We start from the raw sequence: 16806 nt of genomic DNA, 5'->3' as shown, positions 1-16806 counted from the left end.
ATAGAGATAGCTTCAGGCCTTGACTATGAACATACATGTCAAGTTTGGGATTTTTTGGAGCATGGACCGGGGAGTTATTAAGCATATCCTTTTTCAGTGCTTAACACAAATTTTTCCCCCCTGTCGTTGGCTCAGGTCTTGACATGGTCCAGGTCAAGTCTGAAGTCAGTCGGATGAAACATGTAGAAGTGGGCAAAAGTATGCCCCCTGTAAATGTGCAAAAATCATAAAAAAATGGGACATTCAAAAATTCGTAGCTCACTTCCTGTTCATTTTAGCATATGGGTCCAAGAGACTTTTTTTTGTAGGTCTTGGGCTCCCTCATACACCTAAATTTTTTTGTAGATCTTGCTGAAACGTACAAACGGGGCTGCTTCGTTAAAAATTTCTAGGGGGCGCTATTGAGTCATTTTTGTAAAAATAGCACAATACACGATAAAATATTGCTAATTTTGCCAGGCCAGATGTTTGTGCCAAGTTTCATGTCTTTCTGTGCTAGTTTAGGCCCTCAAAATTGGCGTTGTTTTCTTGGCGAACAGCGCTTAGCCACGCCCACAGCGATTCGCGAAAACTCACAAACTTCGTGTTGTAACATCATGAAGGCCGAAACCCTCATCTGAGCAAATATGAGGTAGGTCCAGTTAACGTGGTTGGAGAAAAACATTGAAGAAAAATCGTAAGAAAAAAAATTGCCAATTGGTGGCGCTATCAGTAAGATGAAATATAAGTTCATCGATGTCTTAAGGGCTGGACTCTCATCAAATGTGTGAAATTTTGAGAAGATAGGAGCATCTGGGTCAAGTTAAAGCAGCTTTTATTCTCACGAAAAATTATCGTATAACTTTGCTGCACCATAGCGGCCACGCCCTTTGGCAAAAATTTACAATATTCGGTGTGGGGCATGATCAACATATTAAGGCGTTTCTGACCAATTTTCAACTGTATCCCTTCAACGAGCTCGGCACAGTAGCTAAAAATGTAAATTAGGACATTTATTGTCACCACTAGGTGGCGCTATATGTATAAAGGAATTTTATTAAATAGATGTTTTCAAGCCATGACTATTAAGTTGCATGAGAAGTTTGAGATTTTTTGGAACTTGTACATGGGAGTAATTAATCATTTTGTCTTTCTGGACAAATGAAATTTTAAAGGCAATATTTGATGCCCCGCCCCCGTCATATCGTATTCCGAAAAGTCAAGATATTTTACCCAGTTGTTGTCTCAGGTCTTGAGATGATACATGTGAAGTTTGAAGTCAATCGGATGAAAACTGTTTGCAAAGGCGGGAAAAGTATGACCACAGTGAATGTGCAAAAATGGGCCAAAATTGGACATTCAAAAATTCATCGCTCACTTCCTGTACATTTTGGCTACATGGTCCCAATTAACTTTTTGTGCGTCCCGGGGTGCTACACGTGCCTGCCAATTTTCGTAGCTCTCGGTCAAACGTGCCGGGATTGGTTTTTATTTATTTTTGCTAGGGGGCGCTATAGAGTCGCGTTGTTATGACAAGTTCATAATATCAAATTTTTCGCCGGGGACTTCCGGTTTCGGAGATAGATGGAGTAGTTGTGCAGTGCGTGCTCTCCGGTTAATTTACCTTTTTTAACAACAACAAAGCCCTCGAATCCGTTCATTCGAACTTAAGTCACTCATTTATTTGCTTGACAACGCTCTAAACGGCCAAATCAACTTTTCTAATGGCTTCTAAAGGCAGTAAGTCGAGCAAGAAAGAAGAAGCTAGCCCTAGCTTAACACTGGATGCTATCACGACACTACTTGAGCGGCACCGCGAGGAGCTCGCGGCCGAGTTCAAAAGTTCTTTCAATCAACTGGACTCAAAGTTGGACACGCTGAGACAGACTGTGGACGACCACGACCAGCGTGTGTCCTCACTAGAACTCGCCGCGGACGACTTGAGCCAACGGGTTAGCGACCTGGAGAATACCTGTGCCGCGCTTGGCAGCGACAACGCCAAACTGAAAGCCAAAGTGACTGACTTGGAGGGACGAAGCCGCCGGCAGAACATCCGCATCTTGGGGCTCCCTGAGTCTGTCGAGAGCGGCCGACCCTCCGAGTTTTTCGCGGACCTGCTGCTGGAGGTTTTCGGCCCCGAGGTGCTGCCTTCCAAGCCGGACATCGACAGAGCCCACCGAACCCTGGCGGCCAAACCGGCTCCCGGGCAGCGACCGCGGCCGGTGATCGTCCGCCTCCACCGCTACCAGACCAAGGACCTGCTCATCAGGGAGTCGCGCCGGAGGGGGATGCTCGACTACCGCGGCCACAAGATCCGAGTGGTGGAGGATTACACTCCCGAGGTGGCCAGCCAGCGCGCAGAGTACCGAGATGTCATGGCGGAGCTGTACAAGCGGAGTCTGAAACCCGCGCTGCTGTACCCAGCCCGGCTGCGGCTCACGCTGGCCGGTGGAGCCAGGAAATGGATCGGCTCAGTCGAGGAGGCGCAGAAGTACATCGACGGCCTTCCCAAGTCATCCCATGCTTCATAGACACCTCCTATAACCTGACTGGATGAGAGGTAACTCTGCCGTGGTTCCGGACGGCCAAGGAGCACCGACACGCTGGTTTGTTTACATGTCGACCGTAATTACTTTATTACAGCAACGCAGCCGAGCCATGCAGGACACGCTTGGAACGCGTTTATCGTAACTGTTTCAATATGAAAGAACTTAAATAATTTGCCCGTAGTTACAATTGTGTGTGCGTGCCATACATATTATATGTTTTGTTTTGTCTCTTTGTTTATATGTTCGCAATCTGATTGACTGCTGTAGTGGAGCCAGCACATTTATAACTTTAAGATTACAGTCATGTCAGTGTGCACTGTTTTACATTCAGTTGTTCCTTTTTTTTTTTTGTACTAGGTCCGTATTTAATTTAATGTAATGTAATTCTGTTCAACTCTTTTTAATTTGATTTAATCTGAGTCTGGTAAATCTTTCAGGACTGTTTAATGTTCTAATATTGTTTATAGGGGTGTTTTATTTTTACTGTTCTAATGTTTGATACCGGAGGAGTAGTTTGAGTTGAAACAGGAAGATTTAGAGTTAGATGTTTGGGTTTGAGAGCTTGCTGCTTTTCTTTTTAGCAGCTTTCTTGGGAGGGGTGGGGGGTGGGGGGGTGTCACTGCCAACAGTTGGGGAATCAAATGTACATACATATATTTTTCTTTTGACCTGCCATTTATCTAATCTCACACTCTTTACTTTTTTCTATCGCACATGGATAGTTGTGTGAATTTTGTTAGTTGGAATGTTAGAGGCTTGAACCACCCAGTGAAGAGAAGGAAGATTTTTTCACACTTGAAACAGCTTAAAGCAGATATCGCTTTTCTGCAAGAAACCCACGTTCGCAGCTCAGACAGCAGCCGTCTGCTGATGGGTTGGGGGGGAGGAGTATTCCACTCCTCCTTTCAGGCTAAGGCCAGAGGAGTTTCAATCTTAATATCTCCAAATATTACCTTTGAGCCTCATAATGTGACCTCTGATAAGTTTGGCCGATATGTTATTGTGACTGGGAAATTATACAACACAATGGTGGTTCTTGTTAATGTTTATGCCCCCAACGTGGATGAACCAACTTTTTTTGAGCACCTATTTTCATTACTCCCAGACCTAAATACACATTCTTTCATCTTTGGAGGTGACCTGAACTGCTGGCTGGATCCGCTCTTAGACCGGTCTTCCACCAACCCTGGCACGCCTAGTAAATCAGCCGACCTTATTCAGGCCTTCCTCATGCAGTATGGTGTTTGTGATGTGTGGCGTTCTCTACATCCCCAGGAAAAGGAATACTCCTTTTTTTCACACGTTCATCACACATATTCACGCATAGACTATGTTTTCCTTGACCATGGTCTGCTCCCCCTTGTCCGATCCTGTGACTACCACAGTATTGTCATTTCGGACCACGCGCCCGTCTCCATGGCCATCTCCCTCCCAAATCTCCCCCGGAGGAGCAGACAGTGGCGTTTCAACTCCACTCTGCTGTCTGACGACAAATTTGTGGAGTTCATAGAAAACGAAATAACTTTTTTCTTGTCCACTAACATATCCCCTGAGGTCTCCAGTCTGGTTGTATGGGATGCCCTTAAGGCCTACCTCAGGGGACAAATCATATCTTACACAGCTCAAATGAAAAGTAGAGCTAACAAGGAGCGTTCAGATTTGGCTCATCAAATTGGGGAAATTGACAAACAATATGCGCTAACTGAAAATCAAAATCTTTATAAAAAACGATTAGCGCTCCAAACTAAGTTTGACCTACTCACTACCCATTCGGTTGAATATTTGCTCCTGAAAAACAAAGCCACATTTTATGCCCATGGAGACAAGGCCGACAAGCTGCTTGCAAACCAGTTGAAGGGCTTTTCTGCGAAGCAAAACATAACTAAAATCCATACATATAACGGTGAAATCACCATGGACCATACTCAAATTAATGATGCCTTCAAAGACTTTTATTCAAATCTCTATTCTTCGGAATCTCCCCCTGATCCTAATGCCATACACGATTTTCTAAACAGCCTTAATGTTCCCAAACTCCAACCAGACCAAGGTAAGAGACTGGATGAGCCCATAACACAGGCTGAAATAGTCTCAGCTATCACTTCAATGCAGTCAGGCAAGAGTCCAGGCCCCGACGGGTTCCCAGTTGAGTTTTTTAAAAGGTTCTCTTTGCTTTTGTCTCCACAACTTTGTTCTGTGCTTTGCGAATCGTTTAGGCAAGGCTCCCTTCCTAAATCATTTTCGGAAGCTTGCATCACCCTTATTGCCAAAACAGGCAAAGATCCCACATATTGCGCCTCCTATAGGCCCATTTCTCTTATTAACACGGATGCAAAAATCCTGGCCAAAGTTCTCGCTCACAGATTAGAAAACATCCTTCCGACCATCATATCTGAGGATCAAACTGGTTTTATAAAGGGTAGACACTCCTTCTTTAATATACGTAGATTATTAAATATTATCTATTCCACTCCTGATGATACCCCTGAGTGTATAGTCTCCATTGATGCTGAAAAGGCATTTGATCGCGTGGAGTGGGTCTACCTGTGGGCAGTGCTGGAGAAATTTGGTTTTGGGCCGAACTTCGTTGCGTGGATTAAACTGTTGTATTCTCATCCTACGGCCTTGGTCCGAACCAACTCCCAGTTGTCTGATCCGTTTAGCCTGCATCGTGGAACCCGCCAGGGTTGTCCTCTCAGCCCCATGTTATTTGACCTGGTTATTGAACCTCTCGCCATCGCCATCCGTAGCCGAGATGACATCACGGGTGTATGGAGAGGCGGCATTGAACATAAGGCCTCGATTTATGCGGACGACCTTATGCTGCTTATTTCGAATCCGACCACCTCTCTCCATTCGGCTCTGTCACTACTCGATCACTTTAGTCAATTATCTGGGTATAAAATAAACTTTGAAAAAAGTGAACTGTTTCCAATTGGCAATATCGTATCTGCTTCAGACTTTAGTAATTTTCCATTTAAAATTGAAAATTACAAAATTTCCTATTTGGGCGTCACAATTACCCGAAAGCACAAAGACCTTTTTAAAGAGAACTTCTTGAATTTATCAGCTTATATCAAACAAATACTCAAACAATGGTCACCACTCTCCATGTCCCTCGTTGGGCGAATAAATTCTATTAAAATGACCGTTTTACCGAAATTTTTGTACCTATTTCAGGCTCTACCAGTTTTCATTCCCAAAATTTTTTTTGATGATCTTGATTCAACAATCTCTTCTTATATTTGGAAGGGGAAAAGGGCCCGTCTTAACAGAGCCCATCTACAAAAGACGAAGGCCGCCGGTGGTCTGGCTTTGCCTAATCTCCGTTTTTATTATTGGGCTGCCAACATGCGGTGTCTCACATTCTGGTCTCACTTTCATAACCGTCCGGATCCTCCTGGCTGGGTGGCAATGGAGTTGAGATCAGAGGATGACGTATCCCTGGCTGCATTGATCGGCTCCTCTCTTCCACTCTCAACCAGATCTTTAAAAAATCCGGTGGTTAAACACTCAGTGAGGATCTGGTCTCAGTTCCGGAAGTTTTTCAAATTACACGACTTCTCACCATTTAGCCCAATATTATGTAATCATTTTTTCAAACCCTCACTCAATGACGCCGCCTTCAAAGAGTGGAGTCAGAGGGGAATAGCACGCTTCCAAGATTTGTTTATTGATAATAGTTTGGCATCATTCCAACAATTACGTAATAAATTTGCACTTTTAAATTCTAATTTCTTCCGTTATCTGCAAATTCGACATTTTATACTTTCTAAATTGCCCACCACACTAAGTTCCGACAGGAATATTGTTGACATTGTCCTCTCCTCAAATCCATACCAGAGGAGGCTTGTCTCTCTTTTTTACAGCATGCTGTTGGTTCTGAAGATGACGTCTATGGATAGGATCAGGGCGGCATGGGAAGAGGACCTAGGTGCCCCCTTTTCTGAGGAAACATGGTCATCCGTCTTAAAACAAGTCAATTCCTCATCTCTGTGTGCTCGTCATAATTTAATCCAATTCAAAGTGGTTCACAGAGTTCACATCTCCAAAACCAAACTGGCCAGCTTTTATCCTGACATCAGCCCACTCTGTACCAAGTGTAATATCTCAGACGGCTCACTCTTTCATATGTTTTGGACTTGTCCTAAACTTAGCAAATTCTGGACAGAGGTTTTTTATTCCCTCTCCCAGATTTTGACAGTGAGGGTGGAGCCGAACCCCCTTGTTGGTTTATTCGGAGTCACAGGGGACGTTCGACTTTCTTCTGAACAGCGCCGCACCTTAGCGTTTGCCACCCTCCTGGCGCGGAGGTCTGTCCTCTTCAGGTGGAGGGATCCCTCTCCTCCCACGCACGCCGATTGGCTGGCAGCTTTAATGACATGCTTGAAAATTGAAAAGATCAGATACTCTCTCCATTATTCTAATGGGAGATTCCTGCGTGCCTGGGGACCTTTTTTTAAACATGTGTCAGTCCTCTCAGGCCCTTGACATTCCACAATTTGACTTCTTTTTTATGTTGTTTATTTTGTTGACATTGGTTATCCATAATCATTACTAAAGCTGAATATTTAATGGTCATGAATCTTATTGGCAGTGACGGGGTTTAATTTTATGGTTTATTTTATTTTTGTTTCTTTTTTTTTTTTTGTGTGTGTGCTGGATGTCAGTCCTGTGTTTCATTTCATTTTGTCTTTTTTGCACTGGAAATCTATGCACTATTATTGCAAAAAATAAATAAAGAGATTTTGATTTAAAAAATTTTTTTCGCCGGGCCCAAAGAGATTGCAAAGTTTGGTGAGTTTTCGTAAATGTTTAGGTCCTCAAAAATGCGATCGTTTACGGAGAAGAAGAAGAAGAAGCGGAATAATAATTATAATTCTTACAAAAACAAGAGGGACCTCACAGCGGTCGCTGTTCGGGCCCTAATAATCCGATCGAAAGAACAATAAGGACCTCGCAGCGGTCGCTGCTCGGGCCCTAAATATACTTTTTTTCCTGATGAAAGAAGAAACTTTAATCTTTCTTTTGGTAGATTCCATGTTTTTATAGCAATAGAACTAGGGCTGCCACAAACGACTATTTTGCTAGTCGACTAATCACCAACAGTAGTCGCGATTAGTCGACTAATCGGATTGGATCGTCAGCCTCCTTAAATAATTGCCCAAAGTATTTTTTTCAACTCTATTATTATTTTTTCTTCAGAAAACCCCAAAAACTGAAACACATTCTGATTTTGTGTTCATTTTCATTTCAGGGTTACAATTATATATACATAAAATAAGAAAATATCTGTTTAACGAAGGGTGTAGCCAATTTTAGCAAAGGTGGCCAGCGTTTTTTTTTTTTTTATTATTATTTTGAGGACTTATGCTACGTTCTCACCAAATCCGAAAAGGCGAACTGGAACGCTTCATTCGCGAGCGTTTCACCGCGTATTGTGTTTTTGGAACGGTTGCCGCTCATTCGCGCTTTCGTGCTCACCGGAGCAGAGGAGGCGTGTCCCTTGGTGAACAAGGAAGTGGAGAACTTTAGCGAGTCAACAAAAAGTGAGCACCGCTAACTACTTTCACTTCTTTCTTGGGACTAAACAGCCATGGCACTATTTTCTTCTTTTTTGAGGTACGTGAAAGCACTTTCGCTTTTTTAGTGGCAATCGGGCGGCCGGCATTTGAGCTAAAAATAGCTTTGGCGTTAATAATAAGCACTGCTGCTAACTCGATACAGTTCAAAAGCAAGTAAACAGACTTACCAGCACTTTCTTGATCATCATTCTGTCACGGCTGGCCGTGTTGTTGCGCTCGGGGTGACAATAGAGAGGACGCTGTGTGTGATGTGGCCCGTACTCGAAGCCGATTGGCTACCGCGAGGCGAAACGCGAAAAAAGTTCAATTTTTTTAACTTCGACGAATATGCGAATGTGCGAATTTTCGTCGCGAATGTGCGGATTTTCGCTGCTGCGCACTGCGTCCCAATGCGCGAAACGCGTCCTCCGCGCCGCCCCACGCACTTTCGTTCCGTTGCGCGCGAACTCCATTGACTACAATGCAAACGCGCCGCCGAATCGCCGTCCCTCGCTTTTGGTGAGAACGCAGCATTAGGCCAATATTTTTAAGGGGCTGACAAGCAAGCAGCTACTCTTATATAACCATCATTAGCATATAGCTTGAATTTGTCAAGATATATGTACAAGTTAGTAATAAAGATGGTGACAGGTAAAAGGTAACAGACTTACAGTCCAGTCAACTTTTAAGTGCAGTTTGTACCAGAATTCCTTGTGCAATCCAAAAAAGACAATTATGCCGATAGTACATTTGAACTTTTAGCTCAAATACTGTTGCCTTTAACATTTATAACAACAAATGTTGAGGGCATTTGAAAATAAAACCAAAACTAAATAGCAATTAGTAATATGAATACAACAAACATATAAACAATATAAAAAATACTTTTGAGACATGCACGTTGATGGCTTCATAATAAAGTTCTCCAATGAAGTGGAACGGAATCTTTTAGCACTGTGACGTAGCGTTAAAACATCGTTGCCACATTTACTATTCAGCCATAAAATCGCTGTGTTGCAGGCCAAGCCTGGCCCTTTAAACGCTGTAGTGCCGCACTTTGGCGCAGGAGGGCAGTGTTGTTTAGGAAAGAGGAGAGCGGAAGACCTTGTAAATAAACGTTTGTGTGAAACAACGAAAACGAGAATCTGCCTGCTCCGTCGCCATACCATCGGTTAGGAGGTCCCTGGGCAGGAGAAGAGGACTTAAAAGCTGTAACCGACGTGGGCACGTTTTATCACACAGTGTGTACTAAATGAACATCCACGTTAGCACTTAGCTACGCTAACCATCCAAATAACTTACAGTGGCTGAGATGACTGTCCCTCGCCGTCAGAAGGATTCGACAAAAGGTGCTTCCGTCTCAACTGCCGTGAGAGGCAAGGTCTGTCTTGCATATTTTACATTGAACATTATTGGCTTTAGTGTTCCCAAACCTTCAAAGTCCGATGTCGGTGAGCCATGAGAGCATACTGTGTACAGCTGGTGCTGACGTCACGTCTGACCTGGATTAATGCTACTGTGCATGTGCGTCTAGTAAGAGCAGGCAGGAGGACGGGTGGCAGGCAGTCAAACGAGCGGTTGAGGCAGTTTTGGAAGAGAAAACAAATATAAGGCTGATATATATTATGTAAAACTGACGAGTCGACTATTTAAATTAGCCGCCGACGGTTTTGGTTGTCGACGTAGTCACGACTAGTCGACTAATCTTGGCAGCCCTAAATAGAACACAATATTGTGTGGGCCTTACAAAAAAGTCCAAATCCAGTTAAACAGCTGGGAGCGAAGGGGGTTGCTTCTGTCAAAATGGCAGATGGGAGTGAATGAGTTAAACAGGTTAAGAATGAATTTATTTGACCTCATAGTTTCATTACTTTGATGGTATTTATAGTAAGTAGGAAGTCAACAAACGTGTGGACAGTTAGTTACTCGGAGTTATTGTTAGCCTTTGGCGAAAAACAACAATGGAGAACATGACCTTAGTGCAGATGTAGTAGTTTCTGCTCATTTTTGGAGTGATTCGACTGGTCGTGTGTGTGCGCTCTTAACACAAAGTTTGATCCAGCGCAGACATTTTTTGTAGTTGTTTCAGGGTTTAGGGAAGGGAATAAAGCGGACAGTGTCTCTCTTGTGTCTTACACAAACCGTGACTACAGCAGGACGCCGGTTAGTCAATTGGGATAACGGTTATCACTCTTACACAAGCCGTGATTACAGCGTTTAACCATTTGTATAGATTTTTTTTTCTTGCCTTTGGTTAACCACGCTATGCAACGCTGGGAGCTGGATTGCTTTTGTTTGTCCGCAACAAAGCGCACGTGCCGTCGCAACTCGCAGACATGACGTCCTGCGTCTTGATCAAGACAGCATGACCTATAGGTTATGCGGGCATGCTTTACGCTAAGGTCAATTGTCCAAGAGGCGTTGTTGGTAGTTTTTGTTCTCTTTTAATCAGCTGGTTTTGTGCAGTTTGGATGGTTCAGAGGTCCATTTAGTATACCAGAGAATGTTTCTCCAGCTATTGTGCATTCATTGAAATACAGCTTTCTTTCTACATATCGTTTATTTGAACTGGTGTTTAAACCCTTTTTTTATGTGCCCATAGTGTCAAAAAATAACCTTCAAAGTGTCGCCTTCGTTATAAGTTCAAACGATTGCCAGTTGCCAATTTATTTCCTGTATGGACATCAGCCCAATTACAGACACCAACATGTCTTTCTATGTATTTTCCAGGGAGTGCCCGCTCGCTCCAAAGGCTCAGTATTTCGCCGTGCAACGGCGCAGATGTGCAATCATTTTGTCAAACTAGTGCGACAATTCCATATGCGGCGGTAAAACATATTAGGTCTAATGCGCCCCAGCGACTTTGTTTCCGCTTTTGTGTTGAGGCATGGCCATGCGTGGGCGCAGTAATTATGGTGGCGGTGGGTCGGCGAGGTACGGTGATTTATTATGGAGGGTCAACCGGTGACAGCCGCCGGCCTCCCTAACAACAAACCCAGCCTTCATACAAGCCCCCGCTCACTTAGCCCGCCGACGCTGCGTTTACACCGCCTGGAACTTAAAAGGGCCTAAATTGTTCCCACCTCTAGCTTTAAGGTGTGATAAATATGCTCATTGGGAGGCAGCGGCCAGGCCCCGCGCACATGCAAGGCGCCGGCGGTTAACACAGTATATTGATACTGTTAGCAAAGGGCGGCTGGGTGGATTTGTTTTCGCCGCTAATGCGCCACTTCCTGTTTTGAGACATTTTTGATGTTTTTGTGCTCTTTCAGCTCCGTGGGCAAAGACGCGTCCCCGATGCCGGCGTTGGACATCGGCGGCCTTTCCACCCCACGCAAGCTTCTGGATCCGTCTCAGTTCGGCACGCCAGGATCAAGCAGTGGTACGCGATATGCTTTCAAATGCACCCACATACTTTTTGGTTTGTTTATTTATTTTTTTTGGTCTTTGCGCGGCTGTATCTCTCGAACCCTATGTCCGACCGTGCACATACAGGCATCTGCGGATTCGTCTTAATGAGACCTTTCCAACGGTGTCTGTCCCGTCGCCTCACAACATTGCATTACGGAGATAGAAGGCCTATGAAGATAGAAGGACTTTTGAAAGGTGTTCTTTCTGGACGTCTTTGGGCGGCCGTATCTCTCGAACCCTACGCCTGACCGGAGACATACGGACATTCGCAAATTCATCTCTACGAGACCTTTCCAACGGTGTCTGTCCCGTCGCTACACGATATTGCATTACGGCAGTGCTTCTCAAATAGTGGGGCGGGGGCGGGCCCCCCCAGGGGTGCGCGAGGCTTCGTCAAGGGGGGCGCGTTTGACCTTGGGGAACATGCTTTTTTATTTTTATTTATTTATTTATGTATTTATTTATTTATTTATTTTTACTGTCTTGGAATAAAGTGCAATTGCACCTCCACTACATTAGGGGGCAGTGGCACTCTCTTTGGATCTCATTCTCAGTGTGCGCAGGGAGCATTCGCTCGGTGGTGTAGGGGTTTTGTTTGCACTGAGCATGCACACTTTGCACACAGCACAGAGTATGAGGATGAAGTGTAGGCACGAAGTGTAGCAGACCCTCAAGTGACACCATGAAAAAATATTTAACAGGGATGAGAAGACAGGCGGAGAGAGACGGAGATAAAGAGACAAACGAAAGTCACCCAAAAGCTAAGATGAGGAAATATGCCGAAGCGTATGGAGGCGTGGGGGGCACGAGATGTTTTCTTCTTCGCATGACAGAAAATAATTGAGAAGCACTGCGTTACGGCGATAGAAAATATATACTGTGCTATGTAACAAGTACATTAAAAACGTACTTTTAATGAAAACAAATGATGGTAAATTAAAAATAAAACACATAAAAGATGAATGAAAAAGCATTCATAATAAACTAAAAATTATACCAAAATGAAAAAATATATAATAAATGAAAAAAAAAAATATTGTGCTGTATAGCAAGTAAATTAAAGACGTACGTTTAATGAAAAAAAATGACTGGAAATTTTAAAAAACACAAAAACAAAAAAGATGAATGAAAAAGCAGTCCTCATAAAATCATACCAAAACAAAAAAACATAAAATAAAAAAAAATATATATATACTTTGCTGTATACTGTAATAAATAAAAACAAAACAAAACATACTTTTAAAAAGATCCTATATTATGAATGAAAATGCATTTGTAATAAACTAAAAATCATACCAAAATGAAAAAAACATATAGTAAACAAAGAAATATATATATGTAACTTTTGTTTTTTTAATTAACGGGGATTTCCATTATCGTGGGTAGATTTTGGAATGTAACAACCGCAATAAACGAGGAAACACTGTAGGGCTGCTCGATTATGGAAAAAATAATAATCACGATTATTGTGGTAATAATTGAAATCACAATTATTCAAAACGATTATTTATGTTTTTGTTCAAAGCAAGAAAAGGTTTAAACATTTGAAAATATTAAGACAAATAAAAAAAAATATGTAAGCTCATTTTGGACCAAACAAACTTTTATAAATTATATTATAATATAATTATAATTATAAATTATTATTTATTTTACAAGACAAATCTCTTCCCATAGATTTTATTCAATGGAACTAAAGTGAGGTCAGACCCACAATAGAAATTTTTGTCGGCTAAATATATGGCACATTTGCGTAAGCCTGGTTTGTTAATAATAGGGGTGGGAATCTCTGACATGAGGCCGATTCGATATGTATCTCGATACACAAGTTGCGATTCGATTGAAAAACGATTATCTTTCAGAACAGAACGGTTCGATACGGTTCGATTAAGTTTGGGAACGATACAATTTTCGATTCGATACGATTAATTTCAATATTCAAAACTTATAGTGACATTTGTTGTTTGTAAACATTTATCTTAAAACACCACAAATTTTTACAGTATCTACAAATGTGTTAAAAAAGAACAACAACAATGTCTTCTATATTTTTATATATTGAATCAATTATTTAAATGGACCGGAACAAAGGGCTGGGCGATATGACTGAAAAATGTATCAGTTTAAATATTTATTAGTCGTTATTGACAGTTATAATTGTTTTTTTTTTTTTTTTATTCAAAATCAGGATCAGGAAAACAAATGGCTGATAATTCAATTTGAAATATAAATATTTAACCTTTAAAAAGACACCAACACAATTAAACAGAATATGTCCACATTATGAAGTATTTCAGAAACATAAATTTAAGACATGAAATAAACCTACCGTCCAGCCAAAAGAAATATGAAGCCACCTTATGGAACAATAAATCTATCAAACACATTTTAACCACTTAATATATCCAAAAATATTTCCAAAAGTGCCCTTCCCTTTTTATCAACAATTTTTGTTTTTAACAATTTTTTTTTCTTTGACATCACATTCATTGTTGGTTAATGTATGACATCTTTTTTGTTTTTTTAATCTGAGACACGATGATGACCACGGAATCTCCAATGTTTATGTTTTGTTTTTTGGGCTGTCGTTCATTTTGAGTTTGATGACGTAATCGCGGGCACGTCTCAGTTCTCCTATCTGCTGCTCATGCTAGTTGTATACGTTGACAGGGAGCCACAAACTGAGAAATGAGATACTTGCAGTGTGCTTTTAGCTTAGCTGTGGGGCATACCTGTGTCGTTTGAATCCATGCATTGGATCGTCACGGGAGTTATTCTTTTTGGCTCGCGCGCAGTACCAGCGCCGGCCCGGGACATACAAGTGCATACAAGAGGACTCGATAGCAATGGGAGATACCGAGATGTGAGGCACCGGCTTCTGCTAACTGTCCCCATTTGCATGTTATCACTCGTTGTGCGCGACTGCGCGCGTGCCGTGTCGCGAGCACGGCGTTGACGGTAGGCGGCCCCCCTCCCCCCAAAAATAGGTGCGAAACGTCTTTGCATTATGTTTACAACATCCGGGGAATGAAGCGTCTCTGAGCGCTACTTTGCTAGCTCTCTGTAAACACGGAAGTAGCTTGAATAGTGATGCGACTGAAATGTAAACAAAACAAGTAGAGCACGGTGCAGAACTCTTGCTATTGTTATGAAAACCATAAAGCCTCACTCGCAACCGATTCACAGCAACGCGATATCCGGTCCACAGCTTTACAAGCAATGTATCTAAGGATTCCCGGCAGATTTTGTATCAGTTGACAAGTCTGCTACCGATACGGCCTTTTAGCTCCCCTTGACGACCGATGGTTCGGTCGAATCGGTTTTTTGTCCCACCCCTAGTTAATAAGTGATAGGAATGGCAAATTAGTCAGGCTGTCGGCATTAAAGTGTGCACAGTCTATCAATCCTTTTTCTGAACCGCTAATCCTCACGTAGGGTGGCCACTTCCATAAGTCAAAAAGGAGGGCGTGTTTTAAAAAATTAAGTGTTCCTTCGCTATAACGCGGTTCACTTTTCATGGCTTTGTTGTTTTGCAGATTTATTTATTTTTTCCACAGTAATATACCTATTTTATAAAATTTATGAAAGTTTGAACATTGAAAATGATCAAGAGAGAATGTGAGAAAATGTAAATGCCTTGAGAAAAGTGTATAAACTGTGTGGTGCGGGGTTTTAGAGCCTTAAAATATGTATAATAAATTTAAAACGTAAAGCTAACAACTTCACGAAATTTGGATATTTTTTGCAACCTAATCCCAGCAGAAAATGAGGGAACACTGTACATCAGACTCGAGGTGTATTTTCATCAACAACAAAGTTTTGGTCACTTTGTCCACTTTCACACCACAGTCTACACTTCTGTAGGACTGGTGATGCTTCACAGGTTGTGCCGATCATTGTCTCATTTTGACATATTGAATAGTCTTAAAAAATAACATTCAATAAGGTTTCATGATTTTATAGAACACAGGAAAATATAAATGTGTATGTACATTGTACAACACTACATACTTTGTTCAGCACGTGTGTACACTGCACCAGCGAGCGTAATTTGATTGTCTCGCTGTCATTTATCAAATCTACTCTGTAGTTACTCACTTCTAGAACTTGTGTGGCGAGCTTTTCCTCTTCCCCTGCTCATCGCACTGGAGTTGTTGTTGTACGCCGGCCGATCCTGTTGTCACTTCTGCCATGCACGACACTCGCAGTGAGTGTTTTTTTTTTTTTTTTTTTTTTTTTTTTTTTAAATCTCAGCGGCTATCGGAGGCAGAAATGTCGTTTCAGCTCTACTATTAATAATCGTTTTTGTACAATTATGCCTATTTTGTAATCCTAGAGAGTAATAATCGAAATCGTAATTGAATTTGGATTAATTGCACAGCCCTAGAACACTGTATTACAATACACAATATCAGGTTTGAATATGCTTTAAGGTCTTATAGAACAGGCCTATGTTTAAATAAAGGCAAATAAGCCATATATTAATTTTGAAATATGAAGAGTTGTTAAGTAAAGACTTTCACTTTCACAAGTGTCCACTATGACTACTTCATAAAATTTTATCAAGCAGGTGTGTTGTTAAAAAAAAAAAAATGTCAGTCAGATATTTACAATAATGCAAACAAATCTGTGGCTTTATCACAGCACCCCCCACAAAAAAAAAAAAAAAAAAAAATTTGCAGCCTTTGCAATTAGAAAGCTGCATCCAGGGTTGCTCTGCATTGCAATGCCGATTTGAATTCGATATATATTTCCCTCCCAACCACTCACACTGCACAAGTGTGATATGTTGAGTGCAGTTTGTGACCAGCCTCATATTAATGATAATGGTGTCATTTGCATCAGCGTTTGCATCTCATTATGTACGCTATTAGGTACATGGGAAGCATCGGAGGGTTGCCTCATTTCTCGCACAGCGTTTGTCACAACACCCTCAAGCGCCGCCGCCATCGTAGTGTGCATTTCCCTTGCCGACGTTATAATCATCTTGTCCGCCTTTATCGGCGTCGTTTGTCATCCGCCGTCGCTGTCATCGCGGCAGGGGGTTAGCGTTGGTGGGCGGCGAGCATTTGTAATGCTTAAACTGGCAACTCGATGCTGATAATGTACAGCAACAAAAATGGGAGTATAATGACAAAAACAATGAGAGCAATAAGTTTATGTCATGCATGCTATGATTTTTATCACTTTCTTTGTGCAGTTTTTTTTAGTTACAAATATTTGGTGCACCGTGAGCAGGTTGTGCAACTACAAGAAACATATTATGATTTTTTTTTTCATATTTCAAAACAGGTGTTTTAATA

At 41.9% G+C, this 16806-nt stretch overlaps 2 protein-coding genes across 7 annotated transcripts in view; one reads left to right on the top strand and one right to left on the bottom strand.

Moving 5' to 3' along the window:
* exoc4 (exocyst complex component 4) overlaps nt 1–16806 on the top strand; it is a 378154-nt gene that overhangs the window by 10492 nt on the left and 350856 nt on the right. For both annotated transcript variants that reach the window (XM_077500828.1, XM_077500829.1), the window contains exon 5: nt 11365–11474. In XM_077500828.1, coding sequence (XP_077356954.1) covers nt 11365–11474 — 110 coding nt within the window. The remainder of the gene's footprint in view (nt 1–11364; nt 11475–16806) is intronic.
* Nucleotides 1–16806, bottom strand: part of chchd3a (coiled-coil-helix-coiled-coil-helix domain containing 3a) — a 235425-nt gene that overhangs the window by 133638 nt on the left and 84981 nt on the right. The window lies entirely within an intron of this gene.

This window comes from Festucalex cinctus, chromosome 16, assembly GCF_051991245.1.
Source record: "Festucalex cinctus isolate MCC-2025b chromosome 16, RoL_Fcin_1.0, whole genome shotgun sequence".
Lineage (NCBI taxonomy): Eukaryota > Metazoa > Chordata > Actinopteri > Syngnathiformes > Syngnathidae > Festucalex > Festucalex cinctus.
The sequence above is the reverse complement of the archived record's forward strand: the minus strand, read 5'-3'. Positions and strand labels throughout refer to the sequence as shown.